At 36.0% G+C, this 23,282-nt stretch overlaps 3 protein-coding genes across 3 annotated transcripts; all 3 read left to right on the forward strand.

Moving 5' to 3' along the window:
• Positions 1 to 1,724: 1,724 nt before the first annotated feature.
• LOC143529588 (receptor-like protein kinase HERK 1) lies at positions 1,725 to 2,741 on the forward strand. Its single transcript, XM_077025350.1, has one exon. The coding sequence runs from the start codon at positions 1,725 to 1,727 to the stop codon at positions 2,739 to 2,741; it is 1,017 nt and encodes a 338-aa protein (XP_076881465.1).
• Positions 2,742 to 17,124: 14,383 nt separating this feature from the next.
• Positions 17,125 to 17,606, forward strand: LOC143529589 (putative receptor-like serine/threonine-protein kinase At4g34500). Its single transcript, XM_077025351.1, has 2 exons — positions 17,125 to 17,202; positions 17,268 to 17,606. Exons 1-2 carry the CDS (start codon positions 17,125 to 17,127, stop codon positions 17,604 to 17,606), a joined length of 417 nt encoding a protein of 138 aa, XP_076881466.1.
• A 57-nt stretch (positions 17,607 to 17,663) lies between these two features.
• LOC143529591 (uncharacterized) lies at positions 17,664 to 23,020 on the forward strand. Its single transcript, XM_077025352.1, has 7 exons — positions 17,664 to 17,975; positions 20,703 to 20,843; positions 20,996 to 21,108; positions 21,700 to 22,063; positions 22,153 to 22,293; positions 22,382 to 22,497; positions 22,616 to 23,020. The coding sequence occupies exons 1-7, from the start codon at positions 17,664 to 17,666 to the stop codon at positions 23,016 to 23,018; spliced, it is 1,590 nt and encodes a 529-aa protein (XP_076881467.1). The 3' UTR covers positions 23,019 to 23,020.
• The last annotated feature ends 262 nt before the right edge of the window (positions 23,021 to 23,282 follow it).

Consider the following 23,282-nt stretch of genomic DNA (forward strand, 5'->3'; position numbering starts at 1 on the left):
TAAGGCATTAGTGTATTGGATCTTTTCACTACATATATATATATATATATATATATATTAGGGGTGAATTATAATAAATAGAAATAGTTTTATTGGAAGAGTAAGAATAAACCTAAACCCTTGGATCTATGATCTAGTGGTTGAGATTATTAGTTTTTAAAATACCAAATAGTTTCCTAAGATCTAGGATTTAGGCTAAATAGTTTCCTAACTCTAAATTTTATGTTATTTCTACTCTTACTACAAAACTATATGTCTTTTTTTAACTATTATATATATATATATATATATATAGAAACAGGATCAAATACATTTTATTCTTAACATAAAAACGGTGAGAACCAATTTGTTGTTATGATTAGGTTTATTTTTATAGGTGTTTGCTGCTATTTTTTGTTCGTATTTGCTAATTTTCGATTCTGAGACGTTAGTATTTGCTTATCTATACTTTGTTGTTATTATTAGATGTTTTCTTTTGCTGTTATAAGTATTTGCTGGTATATGTTGTTATTATTTTGTTCTTGATTTTGATTCTTTTGTTGTAATTTTTAGGTTCTTTTCTTTGTTATTATAAGTTATTGTTTATGTAGATTGGTATTGTAGTTGGTATTGTTTCTTACATTCATTTTTAAATAAATTGGTATTATTTCCTACGTACTCATGTTAAGATCAAAATGTACATGAACATTCCCATATATATATATACTAGTTTTTATCCCCTGTATTACGGGAGTTGTTTTATATAATTTGTTTCTAATATTTATTTATTTTTTGAATTTTTATCTTTCTATATTGTATAAAAGTTAATAATATACTTATGGTTTGATGATAAATTTGTTTCACAATTAAATGAGATGTTATAACCCGATTTAAAAGCTATACGAGTTTGATGAGACCAAAGACCCGCTTATTTTTTTTACTACAAATTGGTTTTTTAATTATGAATAATATATATCTTTTTTTAAATAAATCATATATTAATTTTTAGTATATCCCTACTTTATTGGATTATTATATCAAATATTTGGTAAGATTAGTTTTTAACTTAATGAGATGTTATAACCTGTTTAAGAAATATATGGGTTTGATGAGACCCATACCCGTAAATTCGGGTCAAATGGATGATAAGCATCCATTTAAAAATCAAGCAAATCTGGTGACTTCAAAAAAAAGGGGAGCGACCACATCGCTACACGTGGGATTTTTATGTTTTCGTTTATATATATATATATATATATATATACATATATATATATACATATATATATATACATATATATATATATACATATATATATATATACATATATATATATATATATATATATATATATATATATATTAGTTTTAATTGGATTTGTATGATATTTTTAAATGTTAGTAAGGGTATATAGTTGAAGGTAACGAGTTTATAATTTGTTTGAGGTGATTGTGGTAATAGTTTTATTTATTTGTGACCCGGCCCATACGTGCTAAAAGTATGTCACTCACTAAAATTGATTTTCAAATTATTTCTTTCATTGTATAATTCTAGGTGTTCAAAGACCCAAGTATTAAAGTTTAGTATTCAGCACTTGATCATAGGTTTAATGACGGTCACTGGTATCATCATGGAATAAATATATGGAAAAAAAGAATAAATAAATTGTTAGACAACTTATATATAATTACATTATCACCTTACTAATTAAGAAGTATTGTTGCAGCTGAAGAGCTTGGAGCATATGAGGATTCCACTTGCTGATATATTGACAGCCACCGATCACTTTGCTGCAAAATATTGCATTGTGTCCGGTGGATTTGGTTCAGTGTTCAAATCAGAACTTGACCATGTAGATAAAGCATATTGTTTTGCAATTGAAAGGGAGAATGAACGTGAAGTACCCAAGAAACGTAGCACAGTTGCTATAAAACGCATCATGGATATAGAAGATGAGATAGCACAACAAGGATTTTATGCAGAAATTGAAATGCTTACGAGTTGTAAGCATTCCAGCATAATCACTCTACTTGGCTTTTGTGATGAAGGTGGTCGAATGATCCTTATTTATGAGTATGCTTCTAATGGGAGTCTCAATTATCATTTACAAAACATGGGTAATAATCATAATGATAGTTGGGAACAACGTGTGAAAATTTTCCTTGATGTTGCAAAGGGGTTAAGTTACCTTCACACTAACCAGGGCGACCAACGAGAGATAGTGCATCGTGACATCAAAAGTGCCAACATTTTGTTGGACGAAAATTTTGAAGCAAAGCTTGGTGACTTTGGGCTATCCGTTTTCCGTTCTTTTAGTGAAGAGCATTACACTCGGTATTCCAGAACAGTTGCAGGCACACCTGGATATATGGATCCACAATACAGCAAGGAACGTAAGTTGAAAAAAGAATCGGACGTTTATAGCTTCGGAGTAGTCCTGTTTGAGATTCTATGTGGGGCGGTAGCCTATGATACAAAATACGCTGAGAAGAATAACCAGGGGCTAGCACTCTTAGCAAGACAACACTTCGAGAAGGGATCGATGATGGAAATTGTAGATACTAAAATACAAGAGATTTTTGGAATCATTTTTCCTTCAATTAAAGTATCCTATCAAGAGTCTTTACACACATTTTCCAGAATCGCCTATAATAGTTTGGCAGAAAAACAAGTTGAGCGTCCAACTATGGAAGTTGTAGTAAAGGAACTTGAGAAAACCCTATTCATATTGGTACGTTTACACTTTTTAACCGTCTATTAATTCAAGTTTAATTTTGTTTTGTTTTTATTAAGTTAATTTATATAAAAAGGAAATCTAGCTAGCAAGAAACTAGGCAACGAGAGAATTCAAAGTCCGATACAAGCCTTTAAAAGGTTTAAGGAAATCAAACCGGTTGTTCTAGTTTAGCAATTGCATGTTTGCCCTACCCAATAACAAACGTAATCAACGGCTGATCAATCAAAGGAGTATTACCGACGGCTGATCAATCCGATAGTAAACAAATGTTTACTCCTTTATAAACCAAAGGAGTATTACCAACGGTTGATCAATCCGATAGTACATCCATCAGAAAATTAAGGTGACATTTTATGTACTAAAATGGCATTATAGGTCATATTTATGTCACATAAACATTTTACATAATACATAAGCGGTTATGTTAAAAAACTTTATTAACTAATTAATTAAAATGATCATGTCAACACAAAGGTGCAGTTTTTTTTAAGTTCTGCGGGCTCTTTTGTTTGCGTGACAGATTACGCGCGGACATTGTCATCTGCATAGTGTTTATTTTTTTTAAACACGTTTCATTAAAAAAACGTATGTGCGAACTCTTTTTGGTGTAGACTTGACTCATCCATTTATAAGATCTGCAGAGGGTTAAACACCACCGCCTACTAATACTCACGAGTTTTTATTTTATCCTTAACACATATTACCTATGTGTAAGTACCATGCATTATGAAGATACTTTTAACACACACACACATATATATACATATATATGGGTTTTTGTAAGTCCCGAATCTGGATCACTACAATATGATATCAACCAAACGAATATTGGTGCGGAATACCAATATTCGGTGACTCAAGAACACAAACAAGAACAAGTAAATGACACACGATTTGCTTCAAAACACACGAATATTATTGAATACGTCGGGTGCTTAAGCACTTACAATACTTCAACATAAACTCGGAATCAACAACCCTTTAACCTATACATAACGTCACTATATATAGGGACACTAACCAACTAAGGTCGGCCCAAACAAACACCAAGCCCACCGAGAACCCACAAGTGTTCTCGGTTTACATTATAACCCGAAACCCAAGTCCATAATCAAGATAAACTAAAACAAACTAAGCTCAAACCACAAAACTAGGCCCAACAATCTCCCCCTAGGTTTGTAGCTTTCTTGCTCCATGTAGTCAACATCAGCATCCTTCAAAGCACCTGCCCAAAACTTACAACGAATGATAGTGGCTACCATACTTGTGAATTCTTTAGCGGTCGTTTCAAAAATTGGATCAGCAACTATCTGAAAAGTACTAAGGGCGTGGATGTCTCTTTCTCCCAGCTTTAATAGGTCTCTTGGTTCAACAAATCGGTATTGACCCTTTCCCTTCTCTAGCTTAATAATGACAGTGGCAGACACGCTATCATATATCCAGAATTTCATATTATCCAAGGTGCCATCTGGAATCTGGTCTGGGACAGGAATGTGAGTGGCTTTGTTTGTTGCAGGCCACATGACGTTAACCATATTTTTTCCAGTCCTAGGATCTTGAACCCCTTTGGCTTTCTTTAGGAAGAATTCAGCAGTCTTCATATTCGGGAAGCCTCGATCAACCTCTCGTTTCAGGAAATTCCAGAACTCAGTACCTCTTTTATCATTAGTTGGATTAGTGAACGGAGAGTTGATTAAATAACTTAAATCCACTTTCGTCCAGGAACCAAAATCTTTCATCTTCTTGTAGTATTCGGTGGCCCCTGACTTCCTTTTTACCCACCACATATTTTTATCCGCATCAAAGCCCCATGATAGAATTCCCGATCGATCACCATATTTACTATTAAAACCCTTTTGAAATTCAATAACAAACCTGTCTGGATGATCTGACGACTCGACATTCTGATTTGAGTTTTTCATTACCAGCAGCTTTTTCTTTCCCTTTTCAAGCACATTCTTCTTGATTCTATCAGATTTCTCTTTGGAGACAGGAGGAGCATCTAGATATTGTTGCAGAGATTCCGAGTCATCAATATTTTCAACAGGACGAGCTAGCACATTAACTCACATTGGGTACTTTAGAAGTTACGTCATCACTGCCCTTGAATTCATCTCCAAACTTTTGAAAGAGCTTTTGTTGGAGGTCAAGATAGAGTGCAATTAACTCTCCCATATTGGACTGTAATTCTTTAATCTTGGAGTCTTTATCAGAATTTCCCGCCTCCAATTCCTGAATACGAACATCCTTGACTACCGCATCTTGTTCGAGTTCAAAACCCGACGTTGCAATGCATGAACATCAACAGGAGCATCTTCAAGTCACCCCTTTACCTTTATTCTGAAGATAGGTTTCCTGCATCGCCAGAATCTGGGCAACTTTATCTGACATACTGGTGCTTGACTGACCCTGAGTGTCTGGGCTAGAGGAGCCAGAGGGAATATCTGTAATATCGGTGTGAGGAGTTTTTGTCTCAAAATCAAAGTCAAAATCATCACCAAAATCACTAGTCAGCAAATCATGAAATGATGGCTCATCAGCAGGTATATCTTGTTCAGCTTGTGTTTCTGAAGCATGTGTCTCAGGTTGTGTGGAATGATGAACTGGGTTGGTTGTTTCATTTGTTTTTGGTGTAGTGGTTGTTTCAGATTCATCTATCAGCACTCCAGGCCTCAGATCTTTCTTTTTACATTTTCGAGGACCTAAGTCTGCAGTTGGATCTTCAGCTATGTTTTCTTCATTGACTTCAGCAACAAACTGAGGAGGTTTCAGAGCAGTTGACTGTAATAAAGCTTTCACAGCTTCCAAAGAACTTAAATTTTCAGTACTTGGAGGGATATCTGTCTGACGGTGTTCAGCCTCATCATCTTCATCATCAGAAAGTTCAAAAGTAGCAACACGTGGTTGAGCCGGGTACCACATGTTCATCAGCAACCTGAGCCAAAACAGGCTCAGCTTCTGTCTCAGCAAATCTTCCGAATTTCACCAGAGCATGAAGGCCCCAATAAACAGTCTTGGCCCCCTTTCTGTTTTGTTTCATCAACCCAAACGTATTGGGTCCCAAAGACTTCATATCAATAGTATCCACAGATTTCACAAGATCTGGAAAGTGAGAATCAAAAATCATCTGCAGGAACCTTGGATACATAAGAAACATCTCCTTCTTCTTCCCTTTAAGATTGCTCATCATCTCATTGAAGACAAACTTGGAATAGTTGTAATTCCAGTTCATGATCAGAGCAACGATTGCAGACATCTGAGTATGACTAATCTCATCAGAGCCCCCTTTTCTACCGGACACGCAAGTGAAAAAAGTGTGAATCAAGAATTTCCAATATGGGTGGAACAGTTTCTTGATTGCCGGAGGATAGGTGCACTCGTAACCCATCCTTGTAAGAACTTCAGTAATCTCAGCAGCAGCATACTCTGTCGGGTAATCAGGTTGATCCCCGAACATAAGAACTTCTCTGATAATACTCTCTATGATAACAACGGGCATCTTCTGTACTTTAGAATCAATAAATATAGCTCCATCTGTTCCTTGAGGGTTGATTGATGTGTTGTTCCAAAAATCGGAGATCATCTTCTTACATATGACAGGATTTTCTCGTAGTGCATGAGAGATCCTGCAAGTGTTGAGAGCCACTATCATCGAATTGAACTCCTTGTGAGCCATGGGTGGATCATATAAATATCCAGCCACGTTATGTGACTCAGCAACCTTTAATGTGTTCTGATCAGCCATGTCTGCACCAAACTTATCAAGTTAGATAATAGTAATTGACATTTGAATCATGATCAAAAATGCACTTGGATTATGAAGCATATGAGAGTCCAAATAAGACTTATCTGACAGTCCAAACAATGTTGGAGTGGCCCAAATTACACCACTGAAGGTCTGGGCCCAAAACAGTGAGAATTGGACCCGGCAGGAGGGATCTCGGTCAAAAGGGGCAGTTCTCAGTCAACAGAGGTCAATGAAAACCAACCGAGAACTGTGGTTCTCGGTCAGCGCATTTAACCGAGAACAGAGGAGTTCTCTGTCAAGGAATGACCGAGAACGAGATTATCCACCAAAATAGGGGAGTTCTCGGTCAACGAAAGTCAACCCAATAACTCCTTGCCAGCTGGAGCAGAGAACCCCTTGGATTCCACCTTGGAATATGTGTAATCATCTTCATCCCACCGATATCCCTAAGACCTTCATTAAACCTGCAACATATTGGTTAAACTCAACCGAAAACCTCAAATCAAAAACTAATCCATCCATCAAACTCCTAATTACTAATAACACCAATGGTCGATTCATCAGACTATCAGAAAAGTTTATGGCAACACCAAGGTAAGCCTCAGTGACATGTAAATCTCGTGTAATGTAGTCCAGTACCTGCTAGTCAAAGAAAAACTTGAGACTTTGATTAGTGAAGAGGGTTTTGATCTCGGCAGTGGAGATTAGAAAGAGGATCTTGGCAAAGATAATCAGAGGGTTTGTAAATGGTAACATAAAAAAAGTGAAAGGAAAGCAAACCCTTAAAAACATTTAACCCAAACTCAGTGGGCCGAAAACCCTATATGGGCTCAAACTTAGCCGGAAAAACCAAAACATCCCAAATGAGCTCATGACCCATAAGGAGTAATCCAAATCTTGCAAAGCCTTTTAACCCAAAGTTAAAGAAAACTTAAGTTACTTGAACATTTCTAGGAGAGTAATTTCAAGGTAAAAAAATAGAATTAGACAGGGACAAAGAACCAAATAAAAAGGATCAAAATAAAATAAAATAGTTATTTATCCACAAAAGCAACTCATTTTCGAATTTTAAAGTCGGGATCAAATTTCATTTCTTAGCAAAACTACCGCCCCTTTTTTATGAAAAGATCCGAACATGGAATCATATCGTTTAAGAGGCTGTCACAAGGATTCATGTTCAGCGTTATTATGACATAAGAGACAAGTTGATAGCAGGTATAACATACTTAGCATGATTTTCATTGCATCAGTGATATGATTAGGGTTCAGTTCGGCATAAAGCTTAGATGGACATCACTTATGGACCCTGTGGTGCCTCCTATCTCTTCTCAAAGCGTATTTGGCTTTCCCCAGATCACCCCAATTTGACTCCAACCCCCTAGTGCTTGATCAAAAGTTCTATAAGCGCTTTAAGGTTGAACGTTGGATTTAGTGCCAGTAAACTGACAAACCTTTCATTCGAGACATGACAGGACTTGTGTGCCCCCATCTCTGTAGTTCTAGTTTGTCCCTTTAAGCTGTTATTATAAAATAATTTAATAGTAGATAAGTAACTCATAAATAACTCTTTTGTTGAATATTTTTTTTTTGAATAATAATAATAAACATAATAGCACAATATTTTTGGTGATCAAGACACTAACGGGCTCGTTTATGACTGGGTAATTGCTTTTCTGCCTATCATTTGGAGAGATGTATCTGGAGACATGCACCTGTCTTCAAAATGACCCTCCACATTAAGTTTAACAAATTTAGTTTATATCACTTTAACTTTTACGCATCATGGAAAGCTACCGTACAATATCAATGACTGTTCTAGAGCCTTTTATGCTTAAGAACTTCACCCGTTAGGCACACAAAAACGATTTATCTATCATTTTCCAAAGGTTGGATCAATTTTCATTTGAAAATATTTTTGATGCTTCTAAAAGCTGTTAACTGAATATTAATATCATTTCCCAAGGAGTTTTAAAAAAAACATGCGTATTAAGTATTCAGTCACCCCGGTCACTATCAAGCTTTTAGGTAAATGGCTATCCTGTATGACCACAAGTGGTTTACCGGACCAACCATGCATGGATATGCATGTCCTTCCAGCTCAAAGTTACCGACATAATTTTAAGTTAAAGAACACAGAACATAAAACACATCATAATCGCCCCGGGTGCTTTCAGTCGTAGGTAAATGGCTATCATGTGAAGCTACAAGTAGAACACCGGACCAACCATATACGAGTATAAGTCCTTCAGACTTGAGCAACCGACATAATTTTAAGCGAGAATGAATCTGAAAATATATTTTTTTTTAAATAAAAGGATAAAAAGCAACGCAAACACACTATTTTTGAATTTTTTTTATTTTTCTCCCCCTAAATTTGTGCAAAAACTTTTATGTACAAATTTAACCTTAAAATAAAATTAAACCTCAAAACGAAGCATTTTAAGAAAACTCACAAGCACATTAAATTTTGTTGTTCCGACCGGTTTTGTAAATAAATTCGCCACGTTGTTGTCAGTGTGGACTTGTTCAAGATGAATCAATTTCCGGTCGAAGCAGTCACGAATAAAATGAATTTTAAAATCGATGTGCTTGGTTTTAGAATGTTGGACGGGGTTTTTTACAATGGCAATTGCCGCATCATTATCATAGAAAATAGGAGTGTCAAGAAATTCCAAACCGTAGGCCAGCAGTTGGATTTGCATCCAGATAACCTGAGAACAGCAAGCAGATGCAGCAATATACTTTGCTTCGGCAGTCGAAGTAGACACCGTCTGTTGTTTCTTGCACTGCCAGGAGATAAGGCAGTCTCCGAGAAACTGGCAACCGGCTGACATGGATTTCTTGTCAATGTCATATCCACCATAATTGCTGTCAGCAAAAGCATAAAGATCAAATTCTGATTGTTTGGGATACCAAAGACCTAACTTCGGTTGTCCCTTCAGATATCTAAAAATACGTTTAACAGCAGTTAAATGAGAGAGCTTAGGATTAGCCTGGAAATGAGCACACTGGCAGACTGCAAACAAAATATCAGGACGACTTGCCGTCAAATACATAAGAGACCCGATCATCGATCTGTAGTATGTTTGATCTACGGGACTTCCATCAGGATCAGATGATAGCAGTGGTCTTTCCGCCATGGGAGTATTGGCACTCTTTGAATCTTGAAAATCGAACTTTATCAGCATATCCTCAACATACTTCCCTTGATGGAGTAAAATCCCTTCTGAACTCTGACGAACCTGTAACCCCAGAAATGTAGTCATCTCACCCAACGAACTCATCTCAAACCTCTTTTTCATCACATCTTCAAATTTTGTACACAACTCCATGCTTGTGGATCCAAAAATAATGTCATCAACATAGATCTGGACGAGAATTAAATCCTTTCCAACAGTCTTACGGAACAAGGTTTGATCGATGGTTCCGCGCTTGTACCCATGATCCAGGAGATGCTTGGTTAGTGTAGCATACCACGCTCGAGGAGCCTGATGTAACCCGTACAAGGCCTTGTCTAGTCTGTAGACGTGATCAGGTTTCTTGGAATTGACAAAACCAGGTGGCTGATCAAGGTAAATTTCCTCTTTAACTTCTCCATACGAAAACGCAGTCTTCACATCCATCTGATATACAGTGAACCCCATGAAAGAAGCATATGCCATGAAAATTCTAATAGCCTCAAGTCTAGCTACTGGGGCATAGACTTCAGTGTAATCTAATCCCTCAACCTGGCAAAATTCTCGAACTATCAATCTAGCCTTATTACGTACAATAACCCCTGTGTTATCTTGCTTGTTTCTGAAAACCAATCTAGTGTCATCAAGAAAAGGGTTTTTCCATCCAGATGTTTTCGTGCTGTGAGAATATGAGGTGCCGGCAACGTATTCATTTGGAATGTCATCGGGAAATAAGGTGCTCCTGAAGATCTGACAAATGGTACTCTCCCCCTCAACATTTGTGGCATTTTCAATCGTGTTTGGTTCTGGAATTTGTTGGACTGACTTTAAATGGCAGGAGAAGCATCAGTCGATTCTGCCATATCATCATCAATCAGTGGGTAAATATGAGACACAGTTTGTGGAGTTTCCTTTGCAACTTCCACCGAGGGATCACATGGAGGTTCGGAGTTGATGACTGGAAACACATTGAATGGTTTGAAAAATTCATTGTAATCGAATAACCAATCGGGACCTACACAAGCATCAGTCTCATTTTCTTCCAACCAGCGAACCTCATACGACTCTAAAATCTGTTTGGTGGACTTGTTGTAAACCCTGTAGGACGTATTTCCCGCATACCCAACAAAATAACACTCATCGGCTATAGCCCCAAACTTTGGAGTGGTCTCGAGATTCAGTAGAGTACAAGGACAACCAAACGCTCTGAAATGTGCAACCGTGGGTTGATGACCATAAACAATTTCGTAGGGATTCTTCATCTTCGATTTGTTGATTATCACCCGATTCTGAACATAACATGCCGTGTTGACAGCTTCTGCCCAAAAGAATAGAGGCAATTTGGAATCACACAGCATTGTTCTTGCAACTTAGATAAGGGTTCGGTTTCTTCTTTCAGCCACACCATTTTGTTGAGGAGTTCGTGGCGCGCTGTATTGATGGAGCACTTCCTTTTCTGAGCAGAAATGATTCAAAGTCGCATTCTTGAACTCTGTTCCATTATCACAACGAATTCCCTTCAGCTTCAGATTCAGTTGATTCTCCATGAGCACAATGAACTTCTTGATAAGATCTGCAGTTTCACTCTTATTTGACAAGAAAAATACCCATGTAAAACGTGAGTAGTCATCAGTAATAACAAGACAATAAGAGCTACAAGACAAACTCATAACATGAACTGGCCCGAAAAGGTCCATATGAAGTAGTTGAAAAACAGATGAGATGGTGTTAATCAATTTTGGCTTGTGAGATTTTCGATGATGTTTGCCCAAAGCACAAGCCACACATTTTTCAACGGTCACAAAATCTTTGATTGGTAAACCACGCACTAAGTTGTATTTAGCAAGACGATTCAAGTTTTTAGTATTAGCATGACCAAGCCGACGATGCCAAAGCATCGCATTATATTCCGACACTTTTGAAAACAAACATGTTATTTTGTCAGGAACATTTTTGTTCATGTCGATCACATAAGTGTTATCATTTCGTTGTGATCGAACAAGAATCCAATCTTCAGGTATGATTATACCAGGTTTCAGAATTAAGCACTCCTTTTTAGTAAAATGAGTTGAGAAATCTTTGTCACAAATTTGTGACACGCTCAAAAGACTATGCTTCAATTCTGGAACAAAATTAATGTTTTCAAACTTTAAAACACCATTACTTACAGTACCCTTCTGAGTGATATTTCCATTTTCACCTCCCGCAAAAGACACATGGCCACAATTAAATGTTTGAATGTCGTATAGTTGGGTAATGTCTCCTGTCATGTGCCTGGAACAGCCACTATCAACATACCAAGGTTTGATGATATTCCTCCATAGCTGTCCCTGCACAAAGCGCGGGATTAGTTAGTTTTTGGTACCCAGTCCATACATACACTGGGTGACCCTAACTCATTAACTGTTGTCACAGACTGTCATGACATATCCTTTTAATCATCAAAAATTGAATGAGTTGACACTTTTTACGGAGATTTAGGCAACCATTTGTGTCTGTACGATTTAGAATTATATGTATGAATAGTTGTTATAATCTCCGGTGTTTTTGGTGTGGAAGAAGAAGAATCAGTCTTCTTTTCCTATTTTTGTCTAGCCTTGGTGGTTTTGTGAGAACTTGAATTTAGAACACCCTTTTTGATCTTCTTGTTTGACATGTTAGATTTGGTCTGATGAGGACTAAACCTACCAGATTTATTTCTGTTCCAATCATCGTCAAAGGAACTAGCTTAATAATGCCTGAATCCTTGTCTGTAAGAGTTGTGGGGCATATATGGCATATTCCTTTGATAAAATCCGTAATAGGGAATATATGGACGATGTGGACAGTTTCTGGCAATATGACCAGGAGTGCCACAGTTAAAACATGTTTGACGTTTTATGAAAAACTCATTCTGGGCAGCTCCTTGTCTGGACTGGTTGTGTGGACCAGTCTGCTTGGATTTGCAAGAATTCATGTACCCCTTTTTGAACTTATCACCTTGTTTGTCATTAGAGCATCCCTCCTTTACAAACTTTGGTGCAGCATATTTTTCAGATGTTTTTGAAGTTTTTGAAATTTTGTTTTCATTTGAAACCACATTATTAGATTTTAAAATCTCAACCGAATCAACCACACAAGAATCTTTGCTCTTTAAAACAGAGCCCACACAAACAGTCGAAATAACAGAATTCAAAACAGGAAGTTCTAAAGAAATATCAGAAACAGTATTATTTTCAAAATCAAAACACGGGTCGTCATCCTCATCAGTCCATTCCTTCACAATTACTCTTTCTGCACATGAAGTAGATACGTTAGAATCGTTCATATTTAAAGTAGACGAACCAACATCCGTAGAGCTGGTTCCATCACCTTTGTCTTGTTTGCCATACTTCATATCCTTTATCATTTCCTCCTGTTCTTTGGTGACAGGGGTAGGGACATAGTTGTGATTGTAAGTAGGGGGAACTTGACTGTATCCTATTCCCTCACCTTCATTTTCCTTCCACCACAATTGGTTTTCAATCATTGAATCAACTACTTTACTGGAACCATCGAATTTTTTAAAATCAAGTTCAGCCCTTTCAAACTTGTTAGTTAGATTTAAAATTTCTAACTTAGAGGCTTCCAGTTTAGCAGTAAGATCAGCGATTTCTTGTTTAGCATCACGATGGTGACAGATCTTTATGCTAAAATCAGACTTAAGTTTCTTAATGTCTTTGTTAAGAGATTCAATTTTGTCTAAAAATCCCTTTTCATTTTTCTTAATTTTAAAACTCTCTGATTTTATTCTTTCCATATCTCTACTTAGACTGTCATTATGAATTTTATACATTTCTATTTTCTCACCACAATTTAAAGAGCATTGTTGAAAACGTACCTCAGACGAATTTGGAGAAGTGAATGCCATGTATGCAAACTGGAGCTCCTTGACCTTCTCCTCAGCAATGTTTTCTTCTTCCGAGTCTTCAACAGTTGTGAAATTGGCAGTTTGATTTCCAATGTTTAGCGCAGCCATCTGATTTTCCCAACAGAACGTTTGAGCAACCATACTTCTTTCACCATTTCCCAAACTACCTCCAATTTCACCCCGAGCATTTCCAGTTGGAACCAAAGCCCTTTCCGTATTCCCATCTTTAGCCGGATTGGTGCATTCATGAGCAAAATGACCTGGCTCGTGACAGTTGTAACACATGAGAGTCTCCTTGTTAAAACCCACCTTTTGATTATTTGGCATGTTCCAATTATTTCTACCCGTCCTTTTGGTAAACTTCTTAGCACGGAAAACCACCATGGCAATTTGCCACGCGATGTCCATTTCTTCAACATCATCAGGATGAATCTGATCAAATTCAGTAGCAGCCATGGGTTGGACCAAGTTTCCAGCCAGAAACGCATGGTAACAATTCATAAATCCTGCCATTAATGCGATATTCTCTTGAGTTTCTTTCGGTATGGTGGGAATCTGGCTGATGTTCTGACTAGGAGTGGTCTTTCCAGAATCATTTGTAGATTGACCAGACTTGGTGAAAAATACTGGAGCTGAGTTGGGTGACTTGGATGAAGATGATTGACCAAGGGTAGATGAAAACATCTGAAAGTTTCCCTGTGGTGGTTGTTGAGTGGGCTTGAACAAAGAGAAACTATCTTGTGACATGAGACCACTGTTCGACGCAACGTTATATCCAGCAGCACTATAAGAACTAGCGGAATTTCCAGTCACTAAACCCCTCGTGGGACAATAACCGAGGTATGCGAGTAGCAGTGCCCATGATGGAATCAAGCTCTTGGTGAAGAGACGAGTTGATGGAGCTGTTGCCATTTGTTAACTGGGCCATGTTAAATTGAATTCAAATTAAGTCCAATTAAATAATTAAGTCCAGTCACAGGTCCAAGTCCAATACAAACGGGGCCCAACAAACTGAGCTGAGCTGAAAGTTATATGGAACAGTTGACCGAGAACTTGAATATTGACCAAGTCTTGACCGAGAACTAGAGTGTTGACCAGATCTTGACCGAGAACAAGAGTGATGACCAAATCTTGACCGAGAACAAAGGTGTTTACCAAATCTTGACCGAGAACAAGAACAGACCGAGAACTCAGAGAGGCCGAGAACGAACAGCTGCGGAGAACAGTCTTCAGCCGAGAACTGATTATTATCAGAAACTACAGTGGCCGAAAACCAAAGGAAATCTTCAACAAACTTGTAACAAATTTCCAAAAATATGGGATTCGATCTTAATTTCAAATCAAAGTCAATCTTAGCAAAAATAAACCAGTCTTCTTCTCCGATCAGTTTCTCGCCGGAAAAAGTATTATACCCTTGTAGTTCCGAATCGTTGATATCACAATAACGAGCCTGAAAAGGTCTAAGGCTCTGATACCAATTGTAAGTTCCGAATCTGGATCACTACAATATGATATCAACCAAACGAATATTGGTGCGGAATACTAATATTCGGTGACTCAAGAACACAAACAAGAACAAGTAAATGACACACGATTTGCTTCAAAACACACGTATATTATTGAATACGTCGGGTGCTTAAGCACTTACAATACTTCAACATAAACTCAGAATCAACAACCCTTTAACCCTATACATAACATCACTATATATAGGGACACTAACCAACTAAGGCCGGCCCAAACAATCACCAAGCCCACCGAGAACCCACAAGTGTTCTCGGTTTACATTATAACCCGAAACCCAAGTCCATAATCAAGATAAACTAAAACAAACTAAGCTCAAACCACAAAACTAGGCCCAACAGTTTTCATAATTTCTTTAACACAAGAGAGTTTTTTTCCTTAACACTTATTACCTATGTGCAAGTACCATGCATTATGAATATACTTTACCGTATATGCTTACTTTAAATTTACAAATACAGAAACAAAATGACAAAAAAATCTTAGAAAGGATAGGAAGAAATTAGATGCATTGATCAAGAAGATTGAGGGTTGAGATGAATGTGAATGCAATTTTTTAATTAGTGATTACCATTTTTTAGTATTGCTTATGTCTTTTTTTATTTATAATGATATTCACGTATTTTATTAAATATTAACAAATTTATAATATCTGAAACACACACACATATATATATATGATTAGGATCATGTGAGAACTATTTTAAGATTTAGAACTTCGAGAACCATTTTAGACCACAAAAAACACTATATTTAACAAAAAATAAAAAATATTATATAAAACAAAAAATATCGTAAATAAAAAAGTAAAAAAACCAAAAATTTTTATTTTTCATTCGGTTTTATAAAAAAATTGAAAAAAATAATATCGGTTTAACAAAATTATACACATATGTATCATATATATTTTTTTAATTTTATACGTGTTTTTTATACACATATGTACAATTTAAGGTAAATGATAATGTACATACGTGTACATTACGTAACTAGAGATTAAATGAAATTATACACATATGTATAATACGAAGTGTTTTTTTTATTTATGAAACCGGAATGAAATATAAGAATTTTGGTTTTTTTACTTGTTAAAATTTTTTTTATTTTTTGTTTTATGATTTTTTTAAATATTTTTATTAAGGGTGTTTTAGTGGTTCAAAATGGTTCTCAAAGTTTTCAATTTTCAAATGGTTCTCTTAGGATCTTTACCCTATATATATATATATATATATATGATTGATTTCTTTTGAGAACCGTTTTGAGTTTTAAGAACTCGAAAGAACTCAATTTTGAACAACACATTTAATTAAATGATATGAAATATGTGGCTATGATTAAATTTAATTAAAAAATGAAGCATGAGAGAGAATAAGTATTTTTGATAATTACACAAGTTTAAACGTTAGTTACACATGTGTAAAAAGTCGATTCGGTGTGTAAAAAAATACCGTAATTTTTTGTACATCACTTACACTTACGTATTACACATGTGTAAAAAATTCGAAAAAAAATTGTTACGTTGAGTTATTTCGAGTTCTTAAAACTCAAAGTGGTTCTCAAAAGAAATCAATCCTATATATATATATAGAAAATGGTTAAAATAACAAGACATAGTTTTGTAGAAATAGTAGGAATAACATACAATTTAAAGTTAGAAAACTATTTAGCCTAAATCTTAGATCCTAGGAAACTATTTGGTATTTTAAAAACTACCAATCTCAATGATTACTCAAAAATTAGTTTCTTTATAACTTACAATGTCCAAGTATTTCACGAATACTCGACTCGAGTAATCACGACTCCCCAGTTAACCGACTAGAGAGGAGAGCGCCTAGCGACTTTTGTAACAATGATGTAATTTTATCGTGTTTTCCAAATTTTGATAAGGTGCTATCGACATTTTCAAATTTTCTGCCAAAGGCATGGTGTTGGATTTTATTTATTTATTTTTGTTTAACAAAAAAGAAATCAATTAAACCAATATGGACGAGCTACGTTTACTTTTTTTTCGATAGTTGAGTTGAACGGGTGTTTGATGAATGACAGGAAAGCAACAAGGACAACCTCCAAATGACACTTGAAGAAATTAAGTTGGCCACCCAAAACTTCAGTGATAAGAATCTCATTGGAGAGGGAGGATTTGCGAGGGTATTCAAAGGAATCGTTACACGTGGTAATGGAAATACTACAGTTGCTGTTAAGCGTTTTGATAGGAAAAAACAAGACGCGGGAGTAGACCTATTTTTCAAAGAACTCTTTTTGATTATAGACACGAGAATATCGTCGGCCTTGAAGGGTACTGCAATGAAAACGATGAAAAAATCATTGTTTATGAGCATGCGTCTATAGAAAGTCTCGATTTATATTTGAACAACCCTGGTCTTACATGGACTAAACGACTTAAAATATGCATTGATATTGTGCGTGGGTTGGCAGTTCTTCATGGAGGTGGTCCAACAAAAGATGTGGTACATACGGATATTAAAAGTGCCAATGTTCTGTTATATGGTGATTGGAAAGCAAAAATTTCTGATCATCTGCAGTATCTGTAGCAAATCAGGAAGTAGTCAGCAGCCTTGAAGGCACAATTGGCTATGTTGACCCACTCTATGAGGAAACAGGCTTCTTCACCGAAAAATCAGACATTTTACTCCTTGGGGATTATTTTATTCGAGATCTTGTATGGGAAATCGTTACTCAGAGGGGATTATTATAAAAAACGTGCAGCTAGGATTCTTGAGCAAATCCACGAAGAAGGAAAAACCGAATCAATTGTGTCTGTGCATATTAGGCACCAAATTGTCCCAAAATCGTTGCGTACATTTAGAGCGATTGTCAGCCGATGCCTGGTTCATGATAGAGAAGAACGACCGACATCAGAAGAGGTGTTGCAGCAACTAGAGAAATCACTGGAACTCCAAGTAAGTTGTACAGTTTTACAATATTGGTTTCTTTTCAATGCAAAGAACTATATATAGTATGTAAGAAGGCTTCAGTAATTAAATGAACAAAATAGCGTCTTTAAAACCAGAACCAAATGAAATTTTCCTTAAGACTATACGTTGTGGGAACCGCGAGCCACGTCGGTAGCGCACACCACAACGATCGGAGGTGCAAGCGAGCAGGCGCGAGCCCACTCACAGCTTGTAAAGAGAAGTTGATTCTTGGGAAATGTGATAGATCCGTTAGTTGCTGTTGGAGCTGTAATTATTGGTGAAGAAGATAAAACCTAATTCTTCTTCTTTTTTTTTATGAAGAAGAAGAAGAAAAACTGTTGAGGACGGTGGTCGGTGGTTCTATTCAGTTTTTGTTTCCCATTTTGATAAAGACCATCTTACTTTTCCTTCATCATATTTATTCCTCTTTGATTATTTTTTTTTTCTTTTTTTACTTTTCCTTCATTAGATTGTAACTATTATACAATTGAATACATAATAAGTATGTATAAAATTTTAGTTTTATAATTTAAACTTTTTTTTGGGGGGGATCTCCTCACACACCCCACCCAATCAAATTGTGTCACATCACCAACCCCAAATCCATCACATTTTGATGGAATTTGGTAGGGGTGGTGGTGGTGTGGTGTGGTGTGGTGTGATAAGTATTTTTGTTTTTTATTTATTTTTTTTTGCAACTTAAAAAATTAAAACAATATTTTACTAGAACTTAAAAAATAAAAACAATAGTTTACTAGAACATAATTCAACTTAAAAATTAGAATTAAAAAAATAAAAGTTACAATAAACGTCTACTGCTCGTCTGAATCCGGAAATTCCAAACCTAAAGAACCTGTAAGCTCAACTAGATCTCATCTCAACCGATGATGAATATCTTCATCCCGCAAGTCTAATTGGACATCATCGGGAATGGGAACTTGAGTAGGAAGATCCGGTACCCAATATGGAGAAATTGCAGTTCCATCTTCTTTTATTAACATATTGTGTAATATGATGCATGCATACAAGTAGCTAGAGATCGTGGGTTTTTTCATTGCACGAACCGGTCGACTAAGTATGCACCATCTACCCTTTAAAACACCGAAAGCTCTCTCGACATCTTTTCTTGCCGATTCTTGCAACTTCTTGAACGTCTTTTCATTGGTCTCGACAGGAAACGAAAAGGCTTTAACAAAAACATACCATTGTGGGTAGATACCATCGACAAGATAGTAGCCACGTCTGTGATCCCGTTGACAAAATACGGACAGAAAGATGCGGTACCATTTGTTACGCTCTGAAACAACAGTGATGTGTCCAGAATAGTGATGTCGTTGTTTGAGCCGGGAACACCAAAATAAGAATGCCAAAACCATAAATCATTTGACGCAACCGCTTCTAGTGAGATGGTTGGTCGTTTGATATCACCCCTAACATACGCCCCTCGCAACTCCCGTGGACAATTCCTCCATTCGATATGTGTACAATCGATGCTACCGAGCATCCCTGGAAAATGCCATATAGCCCCGTGCACGGCGTAAAGACGTGTAATGTCGTGTCTTGTTGGTTTTCGTAGAAACTCTTTGCCATACAATTTTATAATCGCGTTACAAAAGAATTGTATACATTCACGTGAAGTTCTCTCAGACATTTGTAAGTATTCATCGAATTGGTCGGGTGGGTTACCTGTCGCTAGTTGACGAATAGCGGATATGCATTTTTGAAGCGCCGTAAAACTTCGTTTGCCCCTCGCGTCGTAAGATTCTTGAAACCATTCTTCGTTTGCTTCGACGTCGGCTACAATCTTTAAAAATAAAGATTTAGGCAACGAAAGCGTTCCCTAAACGTCTCGTCATTGTATTTCGGATCCTCCACAAAATAGTCGTTCATTAGCACTTCGTGGGCATGTATACGATCACGCTCCACCATTTTTTTCTTTGGACGGCTCGGGCCTTCAAGTTCGTTATATAACAACGGGAACCATTCGAGAATGTCATTGTCCGAAGTCGAAGAGCTATCGGTGTCTAAGGGACCAAGTAATTCGAAAATTCCATATTTTTTGTTGTGAATGAAGGGGAAGATTGAGAGTGTTTTGAGTTGGATTTGGTTTACGTTTTGGTTTTGGTTTTATATTGGGTTTTTTTAACCCTCCCCCCCCCACCCAACGGCTCCCTCCCCAATGGTCAAATTATCTCGATAAACACTCATCACTTGCGTGATGGCTATCACGCAACCAACCCCGTCACGCGTGAGCAATGACTGACGGCGGTGTGCGGTGAGCCATCACGCGTGATGGGAGCTCCTCACGCAGTGCCCCGGCCCCTCTTATATTGTCACTTTATTACTCGGTATTTTAAAAATTAAATTATATTTTTAAAATTTTTTATTAAAAGTTTTCTTTTAATTTTCTTTGTTAGTTTAAATTCTTGAAAAAAAAAACTCGTTAAAGCCCATGTTTGCCAAAACCACAACAGGCTCAGCCGGCTTTATCGAGTGTCCAGTCAGCACTGCATTGCACAATATTATTTGATGAATTCGGAACCCAACTTAAACGACAACACAGCCACTAGTTTATTTGAAAGCCTTGTTTTGGATTTCAAAAATCCATAAAGAAATATCAAAATGAATGTGAAAACTGTTTATAAGATGTGGACAACTGTTTGGTGTATGCACAAAAATATATATTAATTTTTGTTTAATTATAATTTTCAGGAGGATTATGATATATGGAGGCCTAAATTGCCGGAGAACTATCAGGAAATATTAAAATTGTCTAAATATTCGAGAACCCGAATGAAAAAGAATATTTATAATCTGCTCATTAAAGGAATTTTTCTTCAAGATGATAATCTGGTAAATACTGATCGGCTAATCCTAAGGTATTCTTCTTTTGTTTAAAAGTTATGACAAATTTTTAGTTACGAAGTCTTCAGGTTTGTAAGCTGTAGCAATTATTTTAAGGGATGGTCCAAAATTCCATTGACTTGTTTTGTTATGCATCTCAGTTGTTTACACTTGGAAGTAACGGTGAAGGAACTGAAATCATATCAGCAAGAACATTTTCATACAGAAATGGCAATCCTCATGATAATTGGTGTATTAATGTTCCAAAGTCAAGGTTCTCTCTTTCAATCTATGTGTTTGCTCTTATATATGGTATTGTCATGGGTTTGGATCAAATACAAATGAAATTAACATGCTACTTGTGAAAAATCAAGTAGAGTAATTTTATATACAAATAAAGTAATTATATATGTAATTACATCATTACTCTACTTTACTCTCACCATTAGCAATTTAATTTCATTTGTACGTTAACCTTCCTCGTATTGTCAGATAATAATAAAAGCATTACCTTACTTATAACTTATTTCATATTGGATTTTTCGGGTACTAACTTTGTTCGGTTTCTCGTTACATGTCCATAGCTTCTAACATAACGAATTATAAAACTAAAGAAAACGCAAATTCATTACACCCCAGTATATATATATATATATATACTATATTATAATACATTTTCTGAAAATTATAGTTTATTATTTAATTTATTATGTTTATCTATTGGTTATATGTATTCTTCTGTGTTACACCTTCGCCTAGTATATGTAGGAGATGGGTGTGATCATACTTTGTAAGTTCTGTTTTTCTCATTTTTGATTTAAAAAAAGAAGAGACTACAACTAATTTAGAGTTTAATATCTTGCAGGTTTAAGATGGTAGCACAGATGTTTGATATTTCAAATTTGATGATCAAAATCGAGACAAGAGCTCAATTTTTATCTCCAAATACCGAATATGGGGTCTATCTAGTCTTCAAGTTTTGCGATTCTAGAAATGTTTCTAGAACCCCAATGTATGTTGACCTAAAGTACAGAAAGGGGAACGAAACCTTACATGCGTATTTTTCAAAATGGAGAGCTGACGAGTGGATGATGATTGAACTATACCGGTTCTTGAACCATAAAGATGATGGTGATTTTGAGGTTTTACAAGAGAGCCTTTCAGCATCCTATTGTAGAGAACATGATGCGATCTATGTAGAAGGCATTGAGTTTCAACCCATCGACAACGTAAGTTTCATTATATTTCCATTCTAGTTTGTATTTTGCAAATGTTCTACGTTACATGTTTATGAAATAGTCTAAGGAATTTTAAATAGGTGGAACATGAAGAAACTGAAAAGTCGAGGAAAGTCCAAAAAGTTTTGGAATCAAACTCGAACTTGGATCAGTTGCTACAAATGCCAACTAAAAGCGAAATGATATTAAAGGGGTCCATAAACTATGACTACGGGGAAGAGGTTCTTATTTACTTCTAGAAAAAATAATACATATTGAAATTTTAAACATTCCTCCTGGTTCTGTAACAATTCACTAATTTATGAATAGTTGGTTTCGCTAAATGAAGTGAATGGAAAGAAGCACCTTATGCTTTCAGCAAAGGCGGCTCTCTACAACTCTTCTGATTTGGAGCTTTTTGTTCCAAAACCAACACCCAAGTCCAGGTTAGCTTTTTGTAAATGTTAATTTATACTCTTAATAGATTGATGCGGTTGTTTATGTCTTCAAAATCTACCAATGTTTCTAAAAAAATACTTATCACATAATATAATGTACATGCAGATTTGAAGAGGTGCTTGAGCTTCTGCCACAACAAATATTTCGTATCAGTTGCACGGTTAAAAGCCAAATGTTGTCACGAGATGCAGATTATGTGTGCTACTTAGTGTTTAAGCTTTCCGAAAATTGTAATGAGATGCATGGTCCAGTCGAAGTACGAGATCTACTTCAGAAAATTAAAGTGTCCGAATTTGTTTATTTCAGAACCCCAAGCCCATGGAATATACATAATATTTCTCAGATTCCAAAACAAAGGAGTGATGGGTGGATGGAGGTTAACGTCAAGAAATTCAACTCAAATCTTGAACTTGAAAATGATTGGGTTCGGGTTAATTTGAAATTTTTAAGTTATGAAGGCTCTTTGTCCGGCCTTATTGTCTCTGGCCTTGAGTTTCGGCCAATGTAACAATATTAATATGTGAATTCGTCTTGCTATATGTGTTCTTAATATTTATATAAGTTTACTAGTTAGCTTCTTTTTGTTTTATTAATTCGACCAGTTTATAATAAAGCATAACCTTGAAGCTAATGTTATTGAAGATCATCTAAAGTTTGAATTAGTTATATTTATCTTTATGATGTTAAATAATTGGAAGTATATAGCCATAGTTTGTATTTCAGTTATTTATTTTATGTTTTTTAGATTAGCTTCTATCAGAATTATAAACAA

This window comes from Bidens hawaiensis, unplaced genomic scaffold (genome assembly GCF_021521415.1).
Source record: "Bidens hawaiensis isolate Kalapana, Puna unplaced genomic scaffold, B.hawaiensis_p1.1 tig00008580_1, whole genome shotgun sequence".
Lineage (NCBI taxonomy): Eukaryota > Viridiplantae > Streptophyta > Magnoliopsida > Asterales > Asteraceae > Bidens > Bidens hawaiensis.

Bases quoted from the DNA above. Each gene is read 5' to 3' on its own strand.
- LOC143529588 (XM_077025350.1), top strand. From the start codon at position 1,725: ATGAGGATTCCACTTGCTGATATATTGACAGCCACCGATCACTTTGCT.
- LOC143529589 (XM_077025351.1), top strand. From the start codon at position 17,125: ATGACACTTGAAGAAATTAAGTTGGCCACCCAAAACTTCAGTGATAAG. The intron at 17,203-17,267 runs GTATTCAAAGGA...GCGTTTTGATAG, and splicing joins GAGAGGGAGGATTTGCGAGG to GAAAAAACAAGACGCGGGAG.
- LOC143529591 (XM_077025352.1), top strand. From the start codon at position 17,664: ATGAGGAAACAGGCTTCTTCACCGAAAAATCAGACATTTTACTCCTTG. The intron at 17,976-20,702 runs GTAAGTTGTACA...TATAATTTTCAG, and splicing joins AGAAATCACTGGAACTCCAA to GAGGATTATGATATATGGAG. The intron at 22,498-22,615 runs GTTAGCTTTTTG...ATGTACATGCAG, and splicing joins AAACCAACACCCAAGTCCAG to ATTTGAAGAGGTGCTTGAGC.